General features: G+C 45.0%; 1 protein-coding gene across 1 annotated transcript; it reads right to left on the bottom strand.

The window, feature by feature from the left end:
- Positions 1–1,460: 1,460 nt before the first annotated feature.
- LOC136636357 (sulfotransferase 6B1-like) lies at positions 1,461–11,074 on the bottom strand. The gene is made up of 7 exons (XM_066611376.1): positions 10,873–11,074; positions 8,604–8,731; positions 7,140–7,229; positions 5,464–5,590; positions 3,436–3,530; positions 2,555–2,711; positions 1,461–1,591 (listed from the first exon to the last, which is right to left on the bottom strand). Exons 1-7 carry the CDS (start codon positions 11,072–11,074, stop codon positions 1,461–1,463), a joined length of 930 nt encoding a protein of 309 aa, XP_066467473.1.
- Between the last annotated feature and the right edge of the window lie 202 nt (positions 11,075–11,276).

Raw genomic sequence — 11,276 nt, 5'->3', positions numbered from 1 at the left:
GCTCTCACTGTCCACAGCAGTGATTTTCAATCTTTTTCCATCTCATGGCACACTGATAAGGCCATTAAAATAGTCAAGGCACACCATCAGTTTTTTTTTTACAATTGACAAGGCACACCATGCTGCCAGCTACTAATAAATGACCTTCTAGTGGTGGAGCACTCGCAGCACACCAGTGTGCCATGACACCGTTTTTGAAAATGGCTGGTCTACAGCATCCTTACTCTGTGACACCTTGGGCTCCAGTGGCGGGATGCCCCTCTTCAGTGGTTGGGCCTGTTCTCTGCTCCCATGGTCAATATGGCAGACAACTGTAGCAAGACAGGAGGTGCCATATACTGGCAACCATGGTGGCAAGTCCCTCTCATAGATCCATTGTTACAGCCTCCCAGCTGGTGTGCCAGGGTGATGCAAGATGCTAAATTCCAGATGAGGTGCTACTTGGACTATGTGTCCATGGTTGGCAGGGATGGCTGTTGCTTTGTTCATTCATAAGGTTGGTGGGGAGTGTTACCCCAATGGTGGCCACTCATTTGCTTTGTGCTTGCCTCTGTCCCTGCTTGATTCAGGTTGGCAGTACTTTTCTGGATGCCAATGATGGGGCTGTGTGGATTAAGTGATTGTCTTCTTGGACACTGAACTAACATTGCACTGGCATCTGATGACCACTGCTGCATGGACTGTGTTGGGGTTTACTGGGAGGGCTGTAGCAATGTGTTCTGGCCTGGCCTCTAGTGTTTCTCCTCCATCTTTACACTAGACAGATTTTGGATATGGCAGTCACCTCGCTGATGTCAGTGTGGTGTATGCATAAGATTAGGCCTTAGGCTGCAATCATGTACCTGGGAACAAACTTCATTGAACAAAATGGGACTTACTTCTGGGAAAACATGCACCAGTTTGTGCTATAAGTGTAGTTACATGCAGTTGAAATAATTGTGTAGGCATCCCCTGTTTTTCCCTCCCCCCCCCCCACAGATCAACATCTATATTATAAGATGCAATGAAGTTGTAGCATATTTTATTTGAATTGCACTTATGTTGTTTTACAGAATGGCTGAAGAAGAAAACAGCACTGATCAAAATCTCTATTTTTATGGCATATTGAAAACACAAAACACTTGCTCTTTCTGAAGCAAAATTGTTCACACTTTTTTTCTTATTTTGTGTGCTTTATACATACATTCAGCTGCAACAAACATGTGGAGCTGAATTTGCAAGGATGGCATTTCATTTGCAAAGCTGGGAAGAAGAAGGACTCTGGCTAAGGTTCAGGGACCCATTGTGAGCTCTTTTTTTGCTTTTTTGGGTTTGTGTTTTTTTTTTTTTTTGCTAAATCCCATTTGCCATTTTCAGTGTTATGCCCAGTATTTCAACTGCAGCAATCTGTGAGCAAGACTGCTTGTTTTCCTATACACGGGCTACTCTGTAGGGTGGTAGTGCGTCAGCTATTGCAGTCTTCAAGCCTTGCAATATTTCTTATAGTTTAACTTTTCTCCCAGTTTAGTCCCACTTAAACATTCTTCAAATTTTGTGTCCATTTCCTGGTTGTGATCTTCTTTAAAAAGTGATTTCCAGTCACTGACATCACCTGAAGAGAGCAGATATGTTTTTATTCATAACATAATGTGAGTGGTCATCATAGTCATGACCGCTGGCTGTCAAAATAGTGATCCATGTTTGGACTGGAGCTTACAGTTCCAGCCCCACAATGTGTGTATTCTCAGTAGATGTGGGCTCCAGGACACTCTGGGAAGTTGTGTCTGTTGTCCAGCATCCCAGAAGGCTGTCAGCAGAACATCCAGGCAGATACAACTACCTAGAGCATCCTGGTGCCTGTATCTACTGAAAATACACACAATGGGGAGCTGGAACAGTAAGCTCCACTCACAGAGCGGAGGGCTTTCCCCAAAACCCAGATCCAGCCCCTGGGCCAGGGTTTGAAAAGCCCTGATATAATGCATAGGAGGCAGTATACTGTCCTAACATCTACCACATTCTCAGGCAATGCATTTTGAGAAATCACGCTGACCACTTCTACCATGGTTCCAGATTTGTTCAATTGCCGGTATGGTTTCAGTTCATTGACAGGCTTCTGCTGTTCCTTTCTAAAATACTATCAGATTTTAGTATATAAAATCTGTGGTATATTTTTGGCAGAGCAAGGGAAAAGGAAGGGAATGGAGCAGAAATAAAACAAATACTGATAGGACAGGTCAAATGTGGCCTGATAAATTGTCTAACAGCACAACGAAAAGGTGTGCCCTGTTTCTAGCAGTGGGGGCAGAGAGGGAGGCTTCAGAGGGGAAAGGTTTTTAATCCCCTCTCCTCTGATAGCCTCCCATCCCGCAGTGGGTCTCCTTGGACCTACACCAGTGATTTTACTGGCACAAGTCTGAGGAGAGAAAGTGGCGGGGAGGCTGCTGACAGGGAATAGGATCTGGCATGTGCCATCACTACTAGACCCACCTTTTCCTGCAGCCTCCCCACCACCACCCCCATTCCTCCACCCACCCTGTCCAGTGAAAAATTGGAAAGTTCTTTGGAACGTTACCTTTGCGGAAAAGAACATTGCCAAATGCACCATGGGTCTTATCAGAGTTTTCTTTCATAGCCTGGAAACTGCTTCGGTCCACAACCCCTTGAATCTCTTCATCAGTTAAGTGCAGATCAAAGAATTCACTTATCCGCTTCACTCCCGAGGCCCTGTTCTGAAAGGAATATAAAATATTCCACATCTTCATTGATTGCTGATTGAGAACTTGTACAAAATATAACGACCACAAAGCATATATGACTTACATGCTAGTTTTATTTTAAAATGTCTGAGTGTTACCTACAATCTGTAGATATCAATCATATCAAATAACAGCAGCTGACTTACAGCCCAATCCTATCCAATTTTCCAGCCCCAGTGCTGCTGTGCCTATGGGGTATACACTGCTTCCTGTGTCGGGGGTGCAGTCACAGAGGCCTCCTTAAGGTTTGGGAACGTTTGTTCCCTTACCCCGGGGCTGCATTCCGGTTGCACTGGTGCTGGAAAGTTGGATAGGATTGGACTGTTACCCTCACCACTCACCTCAGGGATATCTTTCCAAGTAGTAATAATATTTACCTCCAGTTGACTGTACCTAAAAAAAAAAACAATGCTATATTTTTTTCTCTGCTTTTTAATTTTTTTCAGGCTCCGTTGGTTGACTTTTGATTGTGCTTTATTGTTTTTGCTGGCTTATTCCATTGTTGTTCTTGATCTTAAATGAATTGTTAACTGTCTTGGGCCTCTCCCTATCAGAAAGGGAAAGCTCTACTGATACTTTAATCAATAGATGATGTATTGCCAGGTATACAGGTAGATGACAGAGAAAAACTAGACAAAGCCAAGAACAATCTACAAGCTAGCAGGCAGTGAAGAGGACACCCCATTTCATTCCTTACCGCCTTCAGTTCCTCGTAAGTAATTGTCATGACATTGTCATCATCAGCATGCTTGTTCCACTCCAAAACATAGTCAAAATAGGAACCCCAGGGCACTGAAAGGAAACATGTTTTTGTGGCAGTTACAAGTAGGATTTTGCAATGTGAACACACTGCAGTAAGAGTTGCTTGTCAGAAGACAATGTACTTCTTGAGGGCGCAGCAGCTCAACCCCCCGCTCCCATCCTCACATATTTTTTTTCCTGTGACAAAAAACAAAAGGTTTTCCCCTCTATGTAGACTAGGGTTGGCAACAGCTTTAGAGGCGCCCTTAAACACAGGTCTGTCAGTCCCCCCTTCACGTCCCTGCCCTGAAACTGGGCAGGAGATGGAGGAGATTTCGCTTCGACAGCAAAGGAGAATTCTGCCTGCTGCAGGTACCACTTCCCCTTGCCTTTGCCTGTAAGCATCCCATGACTTACTATATAATGGGACAGGAAAAACAGCATCCTTAGAGATCTGTCCTTCTTGCTAAGCATTTAAAAATGCTCCCAGATGTTCCAGTACTGAAGGCTGCATGGGTGGTAGGCCAGCTTGGAATTTTAAATGGCATCTTCCTGTGAAGCAGGAGAATAGACTGCTTCTGCTGATCCATCCCATCCCATCTGCTGATCCATCCATGCCTTCTAAAGTGAAAAGGCAGGCACATTGGGGCAAAAAATCAAAACTTCACATTTAGGCTAATGGGTTCTGAGCTGTCTGTGACAGATCAGGAGAGAGATCTTGGGGTGGTGGTGGACAGGTCGATGAAAGTGTCGACCCAATGTGCAGCAGCAGTGAAGAAGGCCAATTCTATGCTTGGGATAATTTGAGAACAAAACGGCTAATATTATAATGTCGTCGTACAAATATATGGTAAGGCCAAACCTGGAGTATTGCGTCCAGTTCTGGTCGCCACATCTCAAAAAGTCATAGTGGAAATGGAAAAGGTGCAAAAAAGAGCGACTAAGATGATTACTGGGCTGGGGCACCTTCCTTATGAGAAAAGGCTACGGCGTTTGGGCCTCTTCAGCCTAGAAAAGAGGCGCCTGAGGGGGGACATGATTGTGATATACAAAATTATGCAGGTGATGGACAGAGTGGATAGAGAGATGCTCTTTACACTCTCATATAACACCAGAACCAAGAGACTTCCACTAAAATTGAGTGTTGGGAGAGTTAGAACAGACAAAAGAAAATATTTCTTGGGACTGGTCTGTGGAACTCCTTGCCACAGTTAGAACAGACAAAAGAAAATATTTCTTGGTGATTGGTCTGTGGAACTCCTTGCCACAGGATGTGGTGATGGCATCTGGCCTGGACTCCTTTAAAAGGGGATTGGACAAGTTTCTGGAGGAAAAATCCATTACGGGTTACAAGCCATGATGTGTATGCGCAACCTCCTGATTTTAGAAATGGGCTATGTCAGAATGCATGGGAGGGCACCAGGATGCAGGTCTCTTGTTGTCTGGTGTGCTCCCTGGGGCATTTGGTGGGCCGCTGTGAGATATAGGAAGCTGGACTAGATGGGCCTATGGCCTGATCCAGTGGGGCTGTTCTTATGCCCAGTAACTGCCCAATCCTATCCAACATTCCAGTGCCGGTGCAGCTGTGCCAATGGGGCATGCACTGCATCTTATGGTGGGGCAGCAGTCACAGTGGCCTCCTTAAGATAAGGGAATAATTGTTCCCTTACATTGGGGATGCATTGCAGCTGCACCTGTGCTGGAAAATTGGATAGGATTGGGCCCTAAGTCAGGCAATGGGGGAGGGGGGTAACAGCAGCAGCAATGGTTCAGGCGAGGCTTAGGCTTCTTTAGGGACATGGGGCCTCATCTACATATTTTACTAAAAAAAATCAGGAAGGTAATGGCTTTGTAGAGTTGGTCAAGTTTTCAGATGAATCTAACTGAGCTAACCAACCTCACGGTACTACAGTGCTTTCTGGAGTGCAATATCTACAAATCGTGTGCAATGTATTTAGCTAGAAAATTAAAAAACAAAACTTACTTTGTCCAAGCATAAATGCTGAGAAGTAGTCATCCCAATTCTTGTAAGAAGGAAGAGGAGCCAATGCATTGGTAAAATAATAAAAAGATGTAGCCACGTCTTTTGGATTTCGAAGAAGCAGTAATATCTAAGAATAAAGAGAATATTCATGACAAATTGGCTGTCATCAAAATCACTTTAGTTAGTGTCACACTATGGGTACAGGAGTAATAATCTAAGGGCCCAATTTATACTGCCGGATCTGCCGGCAGAAGTTTTAGGGCCTCTGGTAGAAGTGCTGCGGTGATGGCCTGTGCCACAAGGCCACCCACACACGGGTGGTGTCGGAACATGTGTGTCAACAGTGGAGCCACTCACCACCAGTACCATTAAGATGGCAGCAGGGTGGGAGGCTGGAGGAACAGGACAGGGAGAAGGAGGAGTGTCTGGATGGGGAGGGTGGTGAGCGGGAAATGAAACATGGGAGGGACGTGTTCTGGTGGCTCTGGTGCCACTGGCATGTGGCAGGGTTCTCTCCCCATTCCTATCCTCTTTCCTCTCCTTTACTTGGCAGGTGCATATCCAAGGAGGCCCTGTCAGACTGTGGAGCCTTTCCCCCCAGGACAAAAGTTCGCTTACCACGAGGAGGCCTTTCTGACTTTCCACACTACAGGATGCAGCGCACACTCCATTGGCATGACTGCATCAACAGGATGGGGTGTTCAGTTAGAACTGGGCTGTCATTCTACACCTGTAAGCCTTCTATTCATAACTGCACAATTCTTGTCTAAATTTTAGTGTGGTATCCTCACTGCCTCTTGCAAAAATGGAAGCCACTTCCATTTGCTCAGAGCAGGGGGCCTGTTTTTGCCAGTGTTACCTTAACCCTGCAGACCTCTGCACCCCATACCATCCTTTCCTGATGGATCTCTTGATCCTCTGGAGTCGATGTTCGGAGGACAAGTATACTGTGGAGAGCTTCCTTCTGACCATGCTCCTTACAATACAACCTAATGATGATGTCGTATCAGGGCGCAATCCTATCCTGTGCTGGAACAGGCAAGCCAAGAGGCTTATGCTGTATCCAGCGCAGGACAAGTGCCCAAAGTGGGTCAGCCAGAGGTAAGGGGAAACTTTACCCCTCATAGGCCCCTATGGGTCTCCTTGGGCTTGCGCCACCTCCTAAGGGTTGAAGGAGAGGAGAGGAGAGCGGAGGAAGAGAGCGGAGTGGCTTGAAGCCGCTCCAAACTCCCCGGGAATGGGGGTTGGGATCCAGAATAACTGCTGGGTCCCAGCCCCACCTCCCGCTCCCCACCTCCCGCCCCCAGGGCTGCCCACCACCCCAGAACACCTCCTTCCTGCCTTTGCCCCACCCACCCCAGAGTCTTCTGTCGGCTGAGCTCTGCCGACACAAGATTTGGAGCCTCTGTTGGCATGGAGGCTTATTCCAGCGTCTGCCTTACGGCACGTTTGCAGCTGTCTTGGACCGGAGCAAGGAACTTGCGCTGGCCCAAGTGCAACTCAGAATTGCGCTGTCAATTACTCTGAAGTCACTATGAGCAGTATAACGTTGGTTTATGGAACACAAAACCCCTTGAATTCCCTTTCTGTGCTCTTTTACCCAGTTTAAAGGGTAGAAGCATAAACCCAGCGACTCTACTAAAATATAAAGTGGCTCTACAAAAATATTCACTTACTTTGGTTTTGTTCTTGAAAATAGAGTCAGGGAGATTTTGAGGAGGAAGGTGTGTAAATATAACTCTTCTATATGGTAACTTTGCCATTCTCTTTAATGAAATGAAAGGTGGAGAGAGAAAAGAAAAATGAAACCATTTCATGATACTGTAGTGTCATTATCTTGTATAATAAAAGCCCTTTGCTGATATATCAGCAGAAGTTGCTGGTTAACAGGTTCGCCTACCCACATGAAAAGTTATAATTTCAAAGCTTTCCAAATAAATACCTGAAATGGGCCATAAGAGAATGTAAAATGTATAGACAAGATGCAGACACAACTGGCTTAAAACTATACAAAGGGTAATTGTAAATCTGACATCATTCTGGAATGATAGAACATGTGCTATCCTTGTACTGTCAATAGACAGGAAAAAATACAATGGGAAATTCCTTGCTGTGGACAGCAGCATGCAGGTGTTGCCTTTAGCTGACTGGGACTAAAGTTCTTGGTGGCTGAAGGCTTGCTTTCTTTTAGCCTAGCAATGTCCCCAGAAGTGAGGGGATGCACAAGGAGCCCCATCATTCATCCTTGTAGTGCTGAATACATTGTGGGAACACAGACAATGGGATCAGCCCCAAATCCATTATGGGAGCTTGCTTTGTTCATCTTCTGAGCTCAGACAAACCACCACCATGGTTTGAGGTCAAAGAGAAGAGGAAGCAAGTACTTCCCCACTGTTCAGCCTAGAATCATAAGAACATAAGAACAGTCCCACTGGATCAGGCCATAGGCCCATCTAGTCCAGCTTCCTATATCTCACAGCGGCCCACCAAATGCCCCAGGGAGCACACCAGATAACAAGAGACCTCATCCTGGTGCCCTCCCAATTGCAGGGACAGGATAAGGAAATTGCAGGGACAGGATAAGGAAATTCTAATGAGATTTTGTCCAGTGTTATACATACCCACTGGGCGCAGAGACCCTGCCTAGTGCCTCCGTTGTGTTCTCTTAACTTGCAGTTTCCATGTACCCACTTCTTAAGGAGGCTGGCACTTAAGAAGCTGGAGGAGGCTTAAGGAGGCTGGCACTGTCTGGAGAATTCTCCAAATGCAGTGTTGGCCTCTCAAGTATCCTTTGACCTGCTGAATTTCTTGCAGTGTGTCTAATAAACTCCACCAACATGGTCCTGACCTGCATAGAGGTTACCTTTCTTGACAGCTGAAAACTAATTGCACGGGAAGAAGGCAAGGGCAAAACCACCTTCCCTCTTCTCTCTGCCCCACGTTTTCTGTCCCTACAACCTCTCTGTGTTCACCACCTCTGTCATTGGATTAACAAACTAGAAACCGTTGACCATTTCAACTGTATTCCCCTGTTTTATGTACATTCACAGTCAATGACACACACAGTTTTGGATGAGACAAAGAGAATGTGCTGAAACACTTCAGAGGTTCTTTTAGCAATCTCAGTTTTGAACATCAACCTGGTATTTCTCAGCATCTCCAACTTCAAGATATGGAAATTCTTCCAGTTCTTCATCTTCTACGGATTCATTATTCTTTTGAGATGTCACTACCAAATCAGTTAAGATTTGGCCAACCCAGTTTGTCCCTGTGGGTGTGAAGAAGAGAAAATATATTAATTATACAGCAATGATAACCAGACAAATGTAAATAAAAATATATTAGGCAACACTGACACTATAGTTAAGAAATCAGTTATTACAGCATACAGATTGCATTTTTCAAACTATCTGTGCTACAAAATCCTACATTTGCTGTAGCAAACATTTATGAATGGGCAACCGATACTACAAAATACTTTTATTCTAAACATAACTCTATTCTGAACCTCCCAATATAAAAATAGTTTAAATATAAATTTAGTAGGCCAAAAATATGTTCTTCCTTGGCTTTGGTCTGAATAAATTATTATTATTATTAGGGCAAATCCATAAAATCAACATAAGTCATCCATCTCCTTCAGAACTTCTGACCTGACCAGTCCTCCTAGGCCAGGTAGCTCCTATACTGTAATCATCCACCACAAAGTAAAAAACAAAAGAACATCCTTAGAAGCCAAAGCTAATGTTGCATCTCCAAGAGGCACTTCCACAAAGTCCTTGTCAATGCCTCCACCATCCACATGAAGACAGTCAATAATGTTGTCCAAATCTTACCCACTGAAGGCCTCGATCAATATGAAGAATATCAGAATGACAGCATGGAACCGATCTCACACTCTCACCAGCACACATGAAAAAGTATACCTGTATTCCCCAAGGGAGCCAACAGCACCACAACTGTCAGGATCTCCCTTGTTCCATTCTCAGGAGGTCAGTGTATAAAAAGAATGGGTGCATGCAGCCCTGAAGAAGGGTTTGAGTTTCACTGCAAAGATCAACACAGACAATGTTCGCAACCATGCTCACATGTTGCTTTGGTGTCTGAGAGGAATTTTTATTATTATTATTATTTTTATTTATTTTTTTTGCAAGGTAGAGGGATATTGTCAGTATCATCAAGGACTATCTGGAGTTGGGCTGTCACCATATACTCAAGCCTCTTTCTTGCCTGAAAATACTGTACTGGTGACAAAGGGATGGATAAATCAGCCAAGCCTAAAGATTACTTTTACAGAAGAGAAACTAACATCTCCTTCAAGATGGGCAGGGAGCATTCCTACTTGCAAGGAAGCATTAAATTCCTCCAGCCCCCACTCCATTTATCTCTTCTGGACACATACAGTAATGAACCAGGAAAGACTAGAATCAAGCGAATGGGTGATGGGTGTCACACTTCCACCCTAGTCACTTTCTCAGACTGCAGATCCAAGTGGAGACCAAGAGGACTTACCCATCAAAATCCATACCTATTGAGTCTGCCAAGTTGAATGGATATGTTCAATTTTGTTTGCAAAATGCTGTGCAAAGAGGTCACAGCAGCCGATCAAGGGCTCCTTTCACACTTCCTGAAGAACGTAGATAACTTTGAACTACTGTAGCTACCATAGTTTTGTTGCCCAATCCTATACAGGGCGTGCACACGCTGGCAAACGCTGCTGTAATATTGCCATAAAACACTTTGTGACCGTGTTAGTAGCTGGTGTGCTGGTGGGAAGGCCAGAGACTTCCCACATGCACCAGTGGCTGTTGGAATGCCCATGCAAGTCCAGCATAGTGGTGGTGGGAGGGCAGGGCGGGGTGAAATAGGGAGGAGGTGGGGCAGAGATGAGCAGATTGGGCCCAGGAGGGGGGGCAGGATCAACTGTGTTGGTGCATACCTAATCCTAACCCCCTTTCCAGGCTCGATCTGTCTGCATGGATCAACTCGGACTTGCATCAGTGATATAGCTGGTGCAGTCTGGGCCATAACAGCTGCTGGGGCTTACCCTGGGGCATGGGACAAATGTTCCATTACCCTAAGGCAGTGATTTTCAACCTTTTTTCATCTCACAGGGCACACTGACAAGGCACTAAAATGGTCAAGGCACACCACCAGATTTTAGACAATTGACAAGGCACACCATGCTGCCATTGGGGGCTCACATCTCCCATTGGCCCTATTAATAAATGACCTTCTCCCAAATTCCTGTGCCACACCTGTGGACCACTCACAGCACACCAGTGTGCTATGGCACAGTGGTTGAAAATGGCTGCCCTAAGGAGAGAGGATTAGGAGAATTGCCCAAGGCTTTAGATAGGATTGGGCTGATATTCATAGTAAGCAAAAGGTTTTTTGTTTTTTTTTTACCTGATTTGGGGTATCCAGCTAGGAACACATCATCACTTCTTGCTTCAAAGGACTCAAGTGCTTTGAAGGTTTCTGGACTGCATACAGTTGCTGGGTACAAAATCCCCTTATAAGAAAACATAATTTCTTCTTGGGACATTTTTGCACCCTTAGCCATGGCTTCCTCTACAAAGGAAATGAACTTCTTCCTATGCTTTGACATTTTTCTGTCCTGTTCACCCACTCTTCCCTCTGGATCGGAAGCACTCCAAGCTGATGGAGACCAAAGATTGTTTTGTACGGTCTCTCAATGTCAGAATCTAGCAAAGAGCACCTTTCCCCACTACAGTTATATATAGAGATTTCGCTCCATGCAGAGCACTTGCAGTCAAAGTAATTAAGAATAATCCCATCAATTTTACTTG

This window comes from Tiliqua scincoides, chromosome 1, assembly GCF_035046505.1.
Source record: "Tiliqua scincoides isolate rTilSci1 chromosome 1, rTilSci1.hap2, whole genome shotgun sequence".
Classification (NCBI taxonomy): Eukaryota; Metazoa; Chordata; class Lepidosauria; order Squamata; family Scincidae; genus Tiliqua; species Tiliqua scincoides.
Note: the sequence above shows the minus strand (reverse complement) of the source record. Positions and strands in the feature narration are given on the sequence as shown.